This window comes from Ascaphus truei, chromosome 20 (assembly GCF_040206685.1).
Source record: "Ascaphus truei isolate aAscTru1 chromosome 20, aAscTru1.hap1, whole genome shotgun sequence".
Taxonomy (NCBI): Eukaryota; Metazoa; Chordata; class Amphibia; order Anura; family Ascaphidae; genus Ascaphus; species Ascaphus truei.
The window spans coordinates 9,281,957-9,298,615 of record NC_134502.1 but is presented as its reverse complement, the minus strand read 5'-3'; the positions used below and the strand labels follow the sequence as shown (position 1 = coordinate 9,298,615).

The window sequence follows — 16,659 nt, the reverse complement described above, 5'->3', positions numbered from 1 at the left end:
CTGCAAACGTGGGACCTCTCCTGAAACATGTTAAGTGAAAAGAGGGGGTTAGTACTGTAGACACTTTTTTTAATACATCGATTCTAAGACGCACCCCGATTTCAGACATGTGAAAATCGAAAAAAAGGTGCGTCTTAGAATTGAGGAAATAGGGTATCTCTCTTCAGATATTTACACTGTTAGGCCACAAGAGGGAGCCATATCCTCTAAGTTTAAGCATTACATTGGAGATACAAAGAATATATGCAGAGATATTAAATGCAGCTGGCAATCAGGTGGCACATACTGGTTTAGCTACAGTTATTATATATTCACACTAATTAGTCACTATCACTTAGTGTAATTAATTTCACAATTGTATATACTCACCTTTATTTCACGTGCACTCCTGTTTATAATAAGTAGCTACTCTAGGTGTGTTCACTTGCCTGGCCAGGTATTTATATATAGGTATATTCTTACAGTCATGAGTTACAATTCTATATGGTAGGACTACTTTACCTACCGAGATCATAAACATAGCCAGCATTATGAGCCTTGATTTTAATTATTTTGTTTCAATATGTAAATAAATGATCTCCAATTAGTGTGTCACGCCTGTATGCCCGCAGACCTGGCAAGACCCCAATACTGATATGGGAAGGGTATTACCACGCACCCACAGCAGTGAGGGCGTGCCCGGAGTGTGGTAAGGCGTTGCCGGGCCTGTTGAAAGATTGTTAGAGATACTTGCAACGCCTTGGGAGTTCAGAGTAAGAATGTTGGTGTCCATGCGCCAGAGTCCAGGGATCCAGAAGTCAGAGTCGGCAAGTTCGTAAGCCAAAGTCCAGGGGTACAGAGGTCAGCAAGGTAGAGTTCGAAGGCAGGATTCAAGGGCAACAGAGAGCAGGGTAATCCAGAACGAGCAGAGGTCAAACCAGGGAAATCCAGAGATAAGCAGGAACAAGCTGGAACACAAAGGAAAGCCAAGCACAGGACTGCACACACAGGGAGTACAGAAGCTATGCAGAGCAATGATAGAAAGGAAAGACAGGGGTTGTAAAGGAGGGAACACCAATAGGAGAGAGAGGAGGAAAGCGCAGCAGTGCTGAGATGGCGTCAGAGACTAACGGAGAGGGACAGATGTGGTTAAAGGAAGGGGGGCTGGCAGGGGAAGGGACAGAGAGGGTATGTGAGCGTGTGACTTCAGGGACACATGAAGGGGAAAAAATCCCCTGAACCATCACAGTATCCCCCCCCCCCATGAGATTCGATCTCCGAGCGATCCAGCCACGGTTTCTGGGGAAATTTTAGATGAAATTGTCGAAGGAGTTTCGGAGCATGAATGTGACGTGCCGGTACCCATGAACGCTCCTCCGCACCATAGTCCTTCCAGTGGATTAGGAACTGGAGCTTGTTTTTAGACCAGCGTGAGTCAATGAGGGATTGGACCTCGTACTCTTGTTGTCCTAGGGTGGACACTGGGTTGGGTTTACAGGAAGGGTCCGGAAAATGCGAGCTCTGTACAAAAGGCTTAAGCAGGGAGATATGAAATACGGAAGGAATCCTCATGGTGGGGGGTAGAGCAAGACGGTAAGCGACTGGGTTGACTTTTTCTATGAATTTAAATGGGCCCAGAAATCTTGGTGACAGTTTAGGAGATGGAGTTTTTAGCCTGATGTTCTTCGAGGACAACCACAATCTGTCACCAGGCTTGAATGAGTGACCTGGTTGGCGATGGTGATCCACCTTGTTTTTTTGCTTGGCAACAGCAGATTGTAGGGATTTGAGGATCCTTTTCCAAGAGTTCTGTAGGGTCGTAACATGAGAGTCGGCTGCAGGAATGCCAGAAGGGGGAGGAGAGAGAGGAAGACTGCTGGGATGAAAGCCGAAATTAATGAAAAAGGGAGACTCTTGGGTAGACTCGTTCTTGAGAGAGTTGATTGCAAATTCGGCCCATGGTAACAGGTCCACCCAGTTGTCCTGTGACTCCGATATGAAACATCTGAGATATTGTTCTAGGGTTTAATTCATCCTTTCGGTCTGACCATTGGTCTGAGGATGGTATCCAGAAGAAAAAAGGAGGGAAATTCCGAGTCTCTGGAAAACCCCGCCAGAACTTAGAGATGAATTGAGACAATAGAAATGGGAACACCATGTAATCTGAAAATTTCCTTGGAAAAAACATCGGCCAGAGTAGCAGAATTAGGAAGACCCTTGAGGGGAATAAAGTGTGAATGTTTAGAAAATCTGTCTACTACGACCAGAATGGTATTCATTCCTTTGGAATTGGGAAGTTCGACAAAGAAATCCATCGATATGTGTTTCCAGGGTTGCTGCAGAATGGGAAGAGGCATGAGGAGGCCAGAGGGTTTGTGGTGGAGCGTCTTACTCTGGGCACATACAGGACAAGCACTAGTAAAGTGAAAAATGTCTTTGTTCATCCTCGGCCACCAAAATGTCCGTTTAATAAGATCCGCTGTCCTCTTGAAGCCTTGATGACCGGCAGACCTAGAGGAATGACCCCAAAGTAGAATCTTATGGCGAAACCGTAGAGCTGCGTATAAGCGCCCTTCTGGTACCCTGAACCTGCTGGGAATGTGAACCTGGGCTTTGTCCAACACATCAAAATTATTAGCGGAGATTATACATTTGGCAGGAAGAATTGGTTCCGTGGCTTCATTAGATTCGCTTTCTGTGGCGAATTGTCGAGAGAGAGCATCCACCTTGACATTTTTGGAACCAGGAATGTATGAAATGGTATAGTTAAAGTGGGAGAAGAAGAGAGACCACTGAGCTTGGCGAAATCCCAACCGTCAAGCCCCCTCGATATACAGCAAATTCTTGTGGTTGGTGAGGATAGCAACAGGTTCCTTGGTGCCGTCTAAAAGATGCCTCCATTCTTGAAGAGCCAGTTTAATGGCCAAAAGTTCACGATTACCAACATCATAATTTCTTTCGGCAGATGAAAATTTCCGCGAAACAAAACCACAGGGATGGAGTCTTTCTTGGGGGGAAGACCTCTGAGAGAGAACTGCACCAGCTCCTACGTCTGAAGCGTCGACTTCCAAAGTGAAGGGAAGAGAGGTGTCCGGATGGCGTAGGATGGGTGAGGACACAAAAGCTTTCTTAAGAACCTCGAAAGCAACAATAGCTTCAGGAGACCAGGAGGTGGGATCGGCACCTTTCTTGGTCAAGGCGGTGATGGGAAGAGCAATAGAAGAATTTTTTTTGATGAATTTCCTGTAATAATTGGCAAAGCCAAGAAAACGCTACACAGCCTTGAGTGAATTCGGCAGCAGCCAGTCGAGAACAGATTTTAATTTTTCTGGATCCATAGAGAAGCCTTGGTTGGAGATAATGTAGCCTAGGAAGGCAGTAGAGGTCTGGTGGAACAAACATTTCTCCATCTTGGTGTATAGGCGGTTAGAACGGAGCTTAGACAGCACCAGTTTGGTATGTTGAATGTGTTCCTCCAGGTTTTTAGAAAAAATGAGAATGTCATCCAGATATACTATGACAAATGTCCCCAACACATCCCAGAAGATGTCGTTCATGAATTCTTGAAAGACGGCAGGAGCATTGCATAAGCCAAAAGGCATAACTAAATACTCATAATATCCAGATCACGTATTAAACGCGGTTTTCCACTCATCCCCCTCTCTTATGCGAATGAGATTACAGGCCCCTCTTAAGTCAAGCTTGGAGAAGATAGAGGCCCCCTGGTGATGGTCAAACAGTTCAGAGATTAAAGGAAGGGGATAACGATTCTTTACCGTGATCTTAATGAGTCCGCGAAAGTCAATGCATGGCCTAAGTGATCCATCCTTCTTCTTCACGAAGAAGAAGCCTGCCCCGGCAGGGGAGGTAGAGTTGCGGATGAATCCTCTTTCCAAATTTTCTTGAATGTAGGATGTCATGGCCTCAGTTTCAGGAACGGACAAAGGATACGATTTCGACTTCGGAAGGATGGTCCCAGGAATCAAATCGATAGGACAATCGTACGGATGATGGGGAGGTAGAACCTCAGCTTGTACCTTTTTGAACACATCCAAGTACTCATGATATACGGTCGGTAGGATCGACAGATTGGAAGGATCGGAATCCAGGCCGGCAAGTACCGCAACAGGAGGAGCCGTAGGAGCAGAATCAGCGGAAGAAGGCCACTGAATAGGCAGGGTGCCGGTCCAATCAATGCGCGGATTGTGGAGTTGAAGCCAAGGCAATCCTAAAATAAGTTGAACAGTAGGAGAATGGAAGATATCAAAAATTATTACCTCTTTATGACCATCGGCGAAAGTCAGTGTGAGAGGAATGGACTCCCAGATTATAAATGCTGGCTGGAGCGGTCGACCGTCGATGGCCTCGAGACCAATCGGTGCTTTTCTCCTAACCATAGGAATTTGATTCTCAACAGTGAAGGTTTGGTCCAGGAAGTTGCCACCAGATCCAGAATCAATGAAAGCTTTTACCTGCAGGAACAGGTCAGGACCCTCCAGAGTGGCAGGAAGCATAAACTTCTTTGGGAGATTTTCAGGGAGAGAGGGGCAAGGAGAGACAGTACCCAGTAGAAGCCCCTCTACCTTTACTGGGTGTTCCCGTTTCCCGGCTTCAGGGGACAATTCTGTAGACGATGTTCCGAAGAACCACAGTAGAAACAGAGTCCCTTCTGACGGTGTCGCATTCTCTCCGCGGCCCGGAGTTGTTGGCTACCGATTTGCATCGGCTCTGGGGCATCCAATGCCAGGAGGGGTGAAGTAGGCGACCTGTGAGAGACAATAGAAGAAGGAAGAGAACGAGAACAGTGTCTCTCGTGCCGTCACTCCTGGGTACGCTGGTCCATGCGTATGCTCAGAGTAATCAACTCCTCCAGGGATGAAGGCCGGGCATGAGTAGCAAGATCGTCCTTCAAGGTGTCAGAGAGTCCGTGCCAATATGCGGCGGCGAGTGCCTCATCATTCCATTGGGTCTCTGCGGCGAGAGTACGGAACTCGATTGCGTACTTGGCAGCAGATCTTTGGGCTTGTGAAATATGGAAGAGAAAGAATGCAGCTGTCTCGCTCCGTGCAGGAGTATCAAATACTTGCTGAAACTCGCGCCTGAATTTAGGATAATCTTGGGTTAGTTCGTTCTTAAGTTCCCAGAGGGGAGAAGTCCAAGCGAGGGCGTCACCGGTAAGCAAGGCGTAGATGTAAGCCACCTTAGAGCGACCAGTGGGGAACTGAGAGGGGGACATCTCGAATTGCATTGGTTTAGGAAACCGCGGCAGGTGAGGAGGTCCCCATCGTAGCGATTAGGTGCTGGAATGCGGGGTCCAGAGTTAGCATAGGTCATGGCAACCGGGGGTGCTGGAGCCATTGGTGTTTCCTGAAGGGAGAGGTTAGCCAATTGCTGGGAGACTGTGGACAGCTGATTGCTCACAAATTGTAAGGCCTCAAGTGAAACACCTGTACCCACCTCAGGGAGGTCTGCATTTGTTGGGCTCTGCATAATGTCACGCCTGTATGCCCGCATACCTGGCAAGACCCCAATACTGAGGTGGGAAGGGTATTACCACGCACCCACAGCAGTGAGGGCGTGCCCGGAGTGTGGTAAGGCGTTGCCGGGCCTGTTGAAAGATTGTTAGAGATACTTGCAACGCCTTGGGAGTTCAGAGTAAGAATGGTGGTGTCCGTGCGCCAGAGTCCAGGGATCCAGAAGTCAGAGTAGTCAAATTCGTAAGCCAAAGTCCAGGGGTACAGAGGTCAGCAAGGTAAAGTTCGAAGGCAGGGTTCAAGGGCAACAGAGAGCAGGGTAATCCAGAACGCGCAGAGGTCAAACCAGGGAAATCCAGAGATAAGCAGGAGCAGGAACAAGCTGGAACACAAAGGAAAGCCAAGCATAGGACTGCACACACAGGGAGAACAGAAGCTATGCAGAGCAATGATAGAAAGGACAGACAGGGGTTGTAAAGGAGGGAACACCAATAGGAGAGAGAGGAGGAGCAGGAGGTGAAGTGGGAGACAGCAGGGATAGGTGAGGAGGAGAAGAGGAGGAGACAGGGGAACCAGTGAGAGAGATCGCTTGCAGGGCATGAGACGAGGAGCCAGAGGGCTGAAGAACCTTAGATTACAGAGGGCACGCGCACACGCTCCTCTTCTGAGATTGCGCACGCACAGGCTGCGTCACCAGGCGCGCGGAGCGCCGCGGTGCGGGAACACCTGCCAAGGACGAGGGAGGAACAGAGGGAACAACCGCCAGAGGTAAGGGGATAGGAGAAGGGACAGAGGGAGGCTGAGAGTGGGGAACGCCACATAAGGGACCCAGGAGCCGAGCGGGTGCACGAGACTTACGGGGAACGCGTAGCGGTGCTGGGATGGTGTCAGAGATTGACAGAGAGGGACAGGTGTGGGTAAAGGAAGGGAGGCTGGCAGGGGAAGGGACAGAGAGGGTATGCGAGCGTTTGATGTCAGGGACACATGAAGGGGAAGAAATCCCCTGAACCGTCACATAGTGGAGGTGGCATATACCACCTCTTAACAGTAATTGTGAAAATATTCACCTAGGAGGTGTGCATGTTTCTAGTGGGATCCTTTCTCTTTTTCTGCTTTATTCTAAAGCAGCCTAAGCCGAGCCGCTCTGATTACCGCGGCCAGACGCGCTCTGTTTTCCAACCGTTTAGAAATTGACTTTTTTTTCCAATCAGTTTTTGATGTGTTTGCAATCGTTTTTTTAGCGTTGTCTGCAATACCGTCTAGAAACTCAAGTGGGCGATTGCGAGCTGTTGTCTTAAAAGTCTAATAGCAATTCAACCTACAGCCGTTAATTTCTGCAAGTCTGTGTGCGCGCACAGTAATTGTAAATTTGAAGATTTATATTTGAAGCAGAGATTAATTAACGTTCTGAGTTCATACTGTATACAGTAGTATGAGATTCCTTAGCCATACACATAACAAATATGAGGACACATACTGTACTGTATACATGATACTAAAGGGAAAAGAAGTACAGTATTACAAAAAGTTAACGTTGCGTCTTCTTCCGAATATAAAATCATCACATTTCTATATGTATTATTTATTAATCAATACTTTTGCTAGGCTTGCTCTTCTTTTCATACTGTTTTTATTTTATGCGCATGCGTATATGTCTCATTGGAACTTTGTAGAAACGCACATGAGTATCATCACATTTATGCGCATGCGTGTATGACTTCCCATTCAATTAGAATTTCAAGTCTGAAAAAAAAATATATTGTTTCTCAACATGGGCTTGCATAACAATTCTAGATATTCTGAGAATCAATCACTACTGTAATTTTTTAATTCTACACTAGTCATGTACATACTTTATGAGGTGGGTGTCATACTGTGATTTTTATTTGGCGGTGTGGGGATTAAAACATTATGATAACCTGTTGAAAATATTTCTTTGAATTTATAATCCAGCATACAGCACTCTCCCCCTCCCCCCCCGCACACACACCCAGCTAAAGTATTTTTACTTCTTACTGACACCTCTCCCACACCATTCATTTGTAATGGTTGGCTTTGTGGCTTAGTTTAATAGTTTAATCTTCCCGAGCGTGTTCTCACATTTCTGCGCATGCATTAATTTGTATTTATTTGTATTGGTAAGAATGACTCATCCATCCACCCCCCAAACCCCGAAGCCATTCTTTAAAATCTTTGAGGCTTTGTTTACGGTAATGCATGCGCACGTGTGATAATCCCTTCTCGAATTTAATATTTTTTTTTATAACTTGTATTTTATTGAAATATTTTTGTGCATGAAATACAATAAAACATACGTTACATAGTTACTTTGTGCATCGTAGTTCGAATGTAATATTTTAATCTGATTAGCCCTTCTTGGCAACTAACTAGTGTAGACACTGCCTTTCATCAAAACCTTGTGAGGCTTTTTTTTTTTGTCATGGGATGAGTTTAACCACTGGCCATAAGATTTCTCTGATCCACTAATCCCGCACACACTGCGACTGCAGCACCTACTGTAGCCCACCCCCAACCACTTCACACACAAAGCCAAACTTTATCCAAAGCAATTAGCCTGTTATAAGCCCTTCATGGAGAATACCCCACACATTGAAATTGAATTTCAAGTTCAAAATAAAATAAACCCTTTTTTAAGGACTGATTTAAATAAACCATAATCTGAATCATGTTTTTGATACTGTAAATTAACAATCGAATTCGCTGTGTGATTGTTCATCTGTTCAAAAGTTATAAATAAAATATATAAATAAGTTATGTGTGGTGTCTCTTGTTCACATACACGCATGCGCATAAATGTGATGACAAGGCATATGTGTTTCAACAAGGTTCCATGAGACATACTGTACTGTATACTGTAGGCATGTGCATTAAATCAAAACAATATATACAGGTATAGAATACACATACTGTATGCTGTAGAATAAATACATACTGTATAGCATAAAAGATATTTTTTTATTTTTGGGGTTTATTATACAGTATGTAAAAAAGTATTGTATACTGTATGAAAACAGCAGCATACTGTTTAAGGTTTTCTATAAAGCTCACAGTTATTCTATCCTAATCAATAAAAATGGCACTGTCACTAAATTGTTGCCTCCAGTACTTGGATTTTTAAATCAGATTCATCAATGCGCAAGCAATGTTACAAAAAGTGATATTATCCATCGAAATCCCTCCATTTGCCGTTCACCGCTTGATGACAATGTTTCTTTTCTGAGGAAAAATAAAATTATTACTGCTACTGTACTGTATGTTATATTTTTCCGTTATTGCTGCTGATAGATTGTTCTATTGTTCAAAATTTATACCATAATGTTTTAACTTCAAAAAAATCAAACAAAGTTGAATATTTTTTTTAATTGTTTCATTGTTTCATTGTGCAACGTTTTATAACATTTTCAGTGTTTTCTAAAACATACAGTTGTACTGTATAACATTTCACATACTGTAATGGTTGGTTAAAATTAGTCAGTCCCCTAAAGAAGTTCCCACAGTCAGTCCCCACAGTCCCCTCAGTCAGTCCCCACAATAATTTTCTCGGGGGGTGTCCCTTGTTCACATATACACATGCGCCTAAATGTGATGACACCCATATGCATTTCAACAAGGTTCCAATGAGACATACAGTACGCGCATGCACCTAGCTGTCAACCAATTGTTCAGTATCTACTGCAGAAGCTGCTCAGCCAATGATATTGCTGGACTACATTTTCTCGAATTGTGACTAAAATAATAGAATTAAATAACCATAAGCAAAGCGATTGATTACAGGAGAACGGACCGATCTGCAGTAACTAATCGCTTGACTGTGTGCATAATGTAGTGATATTTAAAAAAAAGAATAAAATACAGCAGCTGTACTTTACCCTCACCATAGACTTTGCCAATCAGTTGGCACCGAGTCACTGCCACCAGTCCCGTATTCTTGATTATACACGTAGTTGACAGGTGACAGCGGGCCTGCTACACCTGTAGTTGAGAGCTGATGAAGCTGGAAATCTTTTTGGTACATGCTTGCTGGTATCTGTATGTTAAATCTTGCTCAGGCTGCAGGTATCCAGGCGGGGACAGATAGCAAGGGTTGCCGGTCACCAGGTTTTCACTGACGGTCAGACCGTTATTGTAAGCCGGTGCTGGCGCTGGCACAGTTCCATTGCTGGCCTGGGACTGACAAATTTTAGTTGGTTTTACCATGACTTTTCACCTTTTGTAGTCTCCACGATCAAAGAATGAAAAGAAAAAATGCCATGCGCTCTAGGGTATAGGAAAGGAATATGTATAAAAGGTGGGGTCCCACAATTGGAGAAGGGGCTCAAATGGAGGGAGTAAGCACTGTCCAAACCAAGGAGGTGGGGTGGGGAAGAAAAACAATTACATTCCTCTAATCCCCACTTAAAACACCCTCTGCTGTCCTCCTTAGGACTAAATGATGGGCAAAGTGCAGCTGGCTTGACAGAAGCAGAGATAAGCTATGTGGCTAGAGCTGCAGAAGAAAAAACACACCATCTGCTAGTACTCACATATGCCACATAGAATTGTGCTGCGTGCTGGAACGGCTCTCACTTGCAGAGATGAAATCTCCCCTTTCAGTAATGGGCTGGGCTGATCTGCCTCACAAACACACCGCACTGGGCTCCTGCTGCCGTCCTCCCCCATGCACAGATGCTCCATAGGGAACTCCCCCTGTCAGCCAGAAAAGCTCTTGCTTAGGAGTGCCCTGGAGACTGTTTTTTCTATTCCATGATCAAAGATACTGGAAAAATCTGGCGCAACACACCAATACCCTCCTCTAACTCTGGGTGCAGGAGCAATACGAAAAAAAAACACAGATCGATACATAACTTTTTCCTTATTGCACGCTTACACACATGAGCATCTGGTGAAAATTTGTAAAAGTCATAATTTTCGATAGAATATTGATAAATTTGACCAACTGTGGCCATCTTATCATCTGCTGCATTAATTGCGGACCATATTAAATAAGCATACGTTATGTCAGGCTTTTTTAATACGTACTTCGGCGGTGGACTAATCTCAGAACTCTCTGAACAGTAGAAAACCAGACACTGTGCATTGAGTTTTTAATAGGAAACGCCTAAATTGATAGAGTATTGTAACTTCTACAGTACCAAGGTCAATTCACAATGAGCCACTGTGGTATTTTTAAAACACCTGCAAGTCGACACATTACTATAGCACATAGTACTGTAGTGTACACATTAGAATTCATTACAATTCATGAATGTATGCCACCTGGCGGATACGCAAAGAATTGCCCCCAATGAAATCTGAACCATTATAATTAAACAGATCAACCGCGGATCAGCCGCGGGTGGTCGGCGGCGCGACTGAATGCGGTGAAGCGCGTGGAATTCAGAAAAAGCAACCGCTTCGCGCCCGAGAAGTTTTAAAATAAAAGCTGCCGCAGCAGTATATCTCATGGAGTAATTACTCGCCTACTATTTTGCCACAGCAAGTGCTAGATATAGGAACTTTTTCGGGTTCTCTTGGGACCCACCTTGTCAATATGAATGTTAGTTTTGTAAGTTAGATCAGTATTGTGTCCCAATCACCAAGTGTTGAATTTTAGCAAGCACTGATGTACAGGTAAGCACATTTTGAATATTACACTGAGGCACAGTATGGATAAATGATACAGCGCCTTAAAGTGAAACACCCATCATTTGTTTTTAGCTGTTGGAAGATTATATTAGAAAAGTATTCTAAATTACTTTAATTTCTTAACAATTACTTGTTTTTATGTCTCTGTTTACCTACTGTAACATGGAGCACAATTATTATGTAGAAAGGTTTCATTATTGCACTGCGGTACTGCATGTGTTATTCTTGGTTATACTTACTGCTACTGATTCTGAAGCAAATCAAACCTCACTTCACTGGAATGAAAGCCTGTGATTACTGCAGAAACCTTTGCCACTGTTATTTGCCGCATGTGTATTTGTTTGTTTATACAATAGGTATAGTCACAGGAGATTAGAAGAACAATGGGTGGGGGACTAATGTACTCTTTTCCTGTAGATCTTGAATAGTGCAAGTTACTGTAGGTCAGTATTGTGCCCAAATCCCTAAGTCAAAAAAAGGACACCGAAGCACAGTATGGCTTGAATATATAAAGAGCATTAAACCTTTTTACAAGTTAAACATCCATAATTTTGTATTTGCTGGAAGATTATAATAGATTATTTTTTTTATAGTAGATTATTTTCTGGGTGTTTCTTGTACAGTGTCATTCTGTCAAATAATTGATATAGAAATAGATTACACTGTTCTCCTGTATCTACCGGTATGTAATCTACGGAACGCATATGCGATTTATTGAATTTGGGTGCATGCATGTACTAGCGGTATGTGAACTACAGAATAGAACACATATGCGGTTCTTCAAATTTGTGTGTGTGCACATACTACCGGTTCATTTGTGCGCATGTGTGCTCCATGTAAACTGAATTAACTTTAATTAGCCTTGGGAAGAGGCAGAACATGAAAATAATAGCTAGTTGTGGTTCAACACATCGTATATAATTAAAAGGGGTGTTCTACACGTAGCTGATCATCCTGTTTTCGAAGTTGTTCGGACCATACTCATACTGGGGCTATAATCGGATGGGGCTAATTAGGTTTGAGACTGTTACAAAGCTTGTCTCAGACAAGGATGCCAACCCGGAGGGCTGAGGCAGGATGTGGGTACTGATTACATGAAGGTGAAATCTTTTAAGGTTTGGAAATCTCTGTACACGTGAAAAAGGGTTTTTTCGAAAGCGCCGTACACATCGAGAACTGACGTGAGGTTTGGAAAGTTCCACATATGTGAAGAAGAGATACAGACGAGATAACAATTATTCTAAGGCTTGCCTTAAACTAGCCCGGTTACGTGATGGGTGTAACCTGGCTAGTTTAAGGCAAGTTTAAGGCATTTCTGCATTGACTAATGACCCATCGGATTAACACAGCAGGGGTCCCTGGCAGTCCCATTCAGATTGAATGGGACTGCTAGGGACCCGCGCTGTTAATCTGATGGGCCTTTAGTCAATGCAGAAATGCCCTAAACTTGCCTTAAACATGACCCAGCATATACCCAGCATGTACCTGGGTCTTTTTGGCGATTTCCACTGGTTTGTGTTAGAATAACCATCTGCACTGCACTATGAAGAAGAGACCAGTGATGTTTGGAAAGCTTTGTACCCATGAAGAAACCTGTGAGGTTTGGAAAGCTCTGTACATATGATGAAGATACCAATATTTAGTTACAATTGTTTTGAGATTTTACACAGAGATATTTGAAAAGCTCTGTTGCAGTTATACTGTAGGGTTCACTCTAAGATTATACAACTTTCTTAAGGGAGCCGAAAAATCTGTTACTTTTTATACTCTATACTGTATTTAAATACCTTCAGCATTGTTCTCAGTTATAAAAACATTTTTAAGCAATAACATTGATTAGCAATAACATTCCTTACAATGTTGTTCAGGATCATTTATTTTTATGTATGTTTGTGTGTATGTATATATTTATAATGCACACACAGTGTACTCAAAGCTTTAAAACAGAGACAATGCAGGGAATTATAATACAATAAGCGTAACAAACAAAATCAAACAATAGGAAATATAATCTCTGCCCTGAAGAGTTTACAATCTAAGTAATACTGTATGTTGGAACACCTTCAGAAACCGTAGGGTTGTAGCCCACCTTTGACCTGCAAGTAATACCAAATGCAGTATAGTGGTTCCATGCTCCATTTAAATGTGCCACATATGTTGCTGCAAGAATATCAATGTTAGTATTGAATTGAGCCTGTGTGATTAATGTATGCATATAATGTGTCATATATATTTACCATATAATACAGACCTGGCATGCCATAATATTTACAGGAAAATGTATATACATCCTAATCCACACAGCAATATTTCAACAACTGCTGTCACAGTTGTTGGGGGAAAAAAGCCAGTGGGTAAGTGATGTAATATAAAAAACACTTTCATGATTGATCAGGAACAGCATAGACATATTGTTTTCTTGTTTTGTTTTATTAACCTGAGACACCAGATCTATACCCTTTTTGTAACTTGCAGCACAGTAAAATAATGCAGAGCAATTTATTACTGAATAAAATCTAAAAATATTTTATTGAAATATATAAGTATGCAAATAAGCAAGTAAGCAAGATATTTTGAGCTTATTTCCATGTGAATATGAATAGTCCATTTCTGATTTTTCTAATGAACCTAAAGCAACAATCATCTCTAAATGCATTTTATTTACAGCATTATTATAAGCTATTCCTCCTCATAATAAATGCATACATACGATATAAAAGTACAGGATATTCTATTTATTAATACTCATATTGGTAGTGTGATCGATATTAAAATAACATATGTTAATAACTATATGAATAATAATATAATGTATACTGTACATTTAACATATAGATGAATAATATTAATATCTATAATTGTATTATTAATATCTATATTAACATTTATAATTTTCTTATCAATATTAATAATTTTTTTAAAAGTTGAAACAGCTTCAGTGAGATCTTTTAAAAAAATGGATAACTTGCTATTTGTAAAGCAGAGGCCCAAAAAAGAAATAGAAAAAAAAATGCTAGAAAACAAATCTCTTGGTTAGGGTGCCACATTTAAGTTTTTATAATACGGGACGCTGTAATCCAGTATGAAAGGGTGACGTCATAACGAGTGATGAATGATTTTCAAATTCTGCAGGTGAATGGTATCTGTCACTTTATTTATAACTTTATTTATAAATAATTTCTGCTCTTGGCCGGGGGAGAAAAGATGCTCACTGAACTAACAAGTAGATGTGGGATAAAAAGTAACGCTTATAGGGGAGGGTGTCATGGTATTATGAGATGACCAGGAAGTGTCCTAACTTTATTATTTTAATAATTGAGTAAGGTAACTACTGTATTACACACAAGCAAAAATCGATTACGTTTTTTTATGACTGATTTCATCACAGTAATTTTAAGTTCAGGCATTTCATGTGAAGGCGCTAAAATACGGTACAATTATGCGTCCCGACAGACATTTCCAGGACAACGGAACAAGTCAATGAAATAAGGGACAATCCCGTATAAACCTATATGGGAAATCTAGCAATCCTACTCTAGGTGAAGAACCATCAATCTTCCAAGATTACAGGTATCAAAGAAAGAAAGTCCACAGCACTAGCATGTCCGTTTGAATATAAAAGACTTACATTTATTCCATGTGGTAATCGGCAAGAAAAACAGCAGAAATATGTGACGTTTCAAGCTTGAAAAAAAATCATAGTAACCTGAAACGTTGCTTGTTTTTGATGTTTTTCTTACCGATTACCATGTGGAATAAATGTAAATCTTTTCTATTCAAATGGACATACTGTACTAGTGCTGTGTACTCTTTGGTACTTATCTATAACATGAATATTGTTAATATTCATATCTATAGTGACAATAATGAACATTGACTACTATATATGGAATATACCAGTCATGGTGAGCCTATGGTACAGTACATATGCTTTATTTTACCTAAGGTTAACACAGAATTTCAAGTAATAAAACAGTTTCCATACGATTTAATGGCAGTAATAATGCAGAAATTCACAACATCCCACAATAATGCGCCAGTGACAGCAATAACCCTTTCTACATCTGTACATGTGACGATTCTAGCACACATCTTTCAGATCATCTAACCATACAGTGCATATTCTCATTATGTAGGCAGGATCCATTCTGATCAGTAACAGGTCATCTGTCATGAAAGTAGACAGTGTCTACTCCAGAGGTAACAACACAAATTCAATATCACTCTTTGCCTCCCTCTCATTTCATGCTAAAAATATGTTTAATGGTGAAACCTTCTCCTAAAAGCTTCCCCAATCTCCCGATTCCTCAGGCAGTATATGATGGGGTTGAAGAAGGGAGTCACCACAGTGTACAGAAGAGATAGGACCTTATTTATGTTAAATGAGTGTCCTCTGGATGGAATAACATAGATAGTAATCAATGTCCCATAATATGTGCAAACAACTGTGATGTGAGAGCTACAGGTGGAGAAGGCTTTGTGCCTCCCAGTGGTGGAGGGGATCCTGAGGATGGTAAGGAAAATACATACGTAGGTCCCAATGATAAATGCAAATGGAAAGAGGGCTACAGGGGCAGATAGCAAAAATCCTTCAATTTCTATAAAGTAGGTGTCTGAGCAAGAGTGTTTTACAAGAGGTGCAAAATCACAGAAGAAATGATCAATGACATTGGGGCCACAGAACTGTAACAGACTGATTGGAATAATTATGAGTATTGTCACCATAAATCCTAGGAACCAAGACCAGAGCGCCAACTGGAGGCGAAGCTTGAGGTCCATAATGGTGGTGTAATGCAATGGGTGACAGATGGCCAGGTATCGGTCGTAGGACATCACTGTGAGAAGGAGACACTCTGTAGCCACGGAGGAAGCAAAGAAGTGAAATTGACTGACACAGTCAGTAACAGACATGATGCCACCTTCACCCCATATGAGGCGTAGCATGTTGGGGACAATAACCATAGTGAACACGATGTCAGATAAGGACAAGTGGGCAAGGAAGAAGTACATGGGAGAGTGGAGTTGGTGACTGGTTGACACCAATATAATGATCAGGAGATTACTACTTAAGGTTATAATGTAAGTTATGAGGAACAGAGTGAAGAGTAAAATCTTGAAGCTTTGAATATTCTGGAATCCAAGAAGCAAGAATTCAGTGATAATTGTTTGATTGTTCCCAAGCATGGCCTGATGATGGAAAAAAACACTAATTACTTCTTGAATACGTGTGGTATACTATTGCTCAAATGGGGTGTGGTTAAAGGTTTCCAAAGAACCCATCCCACTGTCCCTCCCTTTTTTTCAGTCTCATTTTCACCCCTTCACTCTGCTCACGACTGTCTTCTTTGCTCCCCTTTTGTCTCTGCAGCTCTCTTTCACCTAAACGGAAAAAATGGGGGAGCATGGGGTTAAGACACAATACAATACAGATGCCGTCAATGTAATGCTAGTATAGTGGTATGGGGGGCCAAGCTAATAATATACTTACACAGTCTTGTATAAGCAAAAATCAAACAGATTGGTATCTTTAGAGGATAAGTCCTGACCTCTTCAAACTCAG

The 16,659-nt window shown here is 41.9% G+C and overlaps 1 protein-coding gene across 1 annotated transcript; it reads right to left on the bottom strand.

Moving 5' to 3' along the window:
* Positions 1 to 15,204: 15,204 nt before the first annotated feature.
* LOC142471310 (olfactory receptor 6B1-like) lies at positions 15,205 to 16,283 on the bottom strand. Its single transcript, XM_075578146.1, has one exon. The coding sequence runs from the start codon at positions 16,281 to 16,283 to the stop codon at positions 15,360 to 15,362; it is 924 nt and encodes a 307-aa protein (XP_075434261.1). The 3' UTR covers positions 15,205 to 15,359.
* Between the last annotated feature and the right edge of the window lie 376 nt (positions 16,284 to 16,659).

Excerpts from the sequence above, each read along its gene's own strand:
- LOC142471310 (XM_075578146.1), bottom strand. The coding sequence starts at position 16,283 with ATGCTTGGGAACAATCAAACAATTATCACTGAATTCTTGCTTCTTGGA.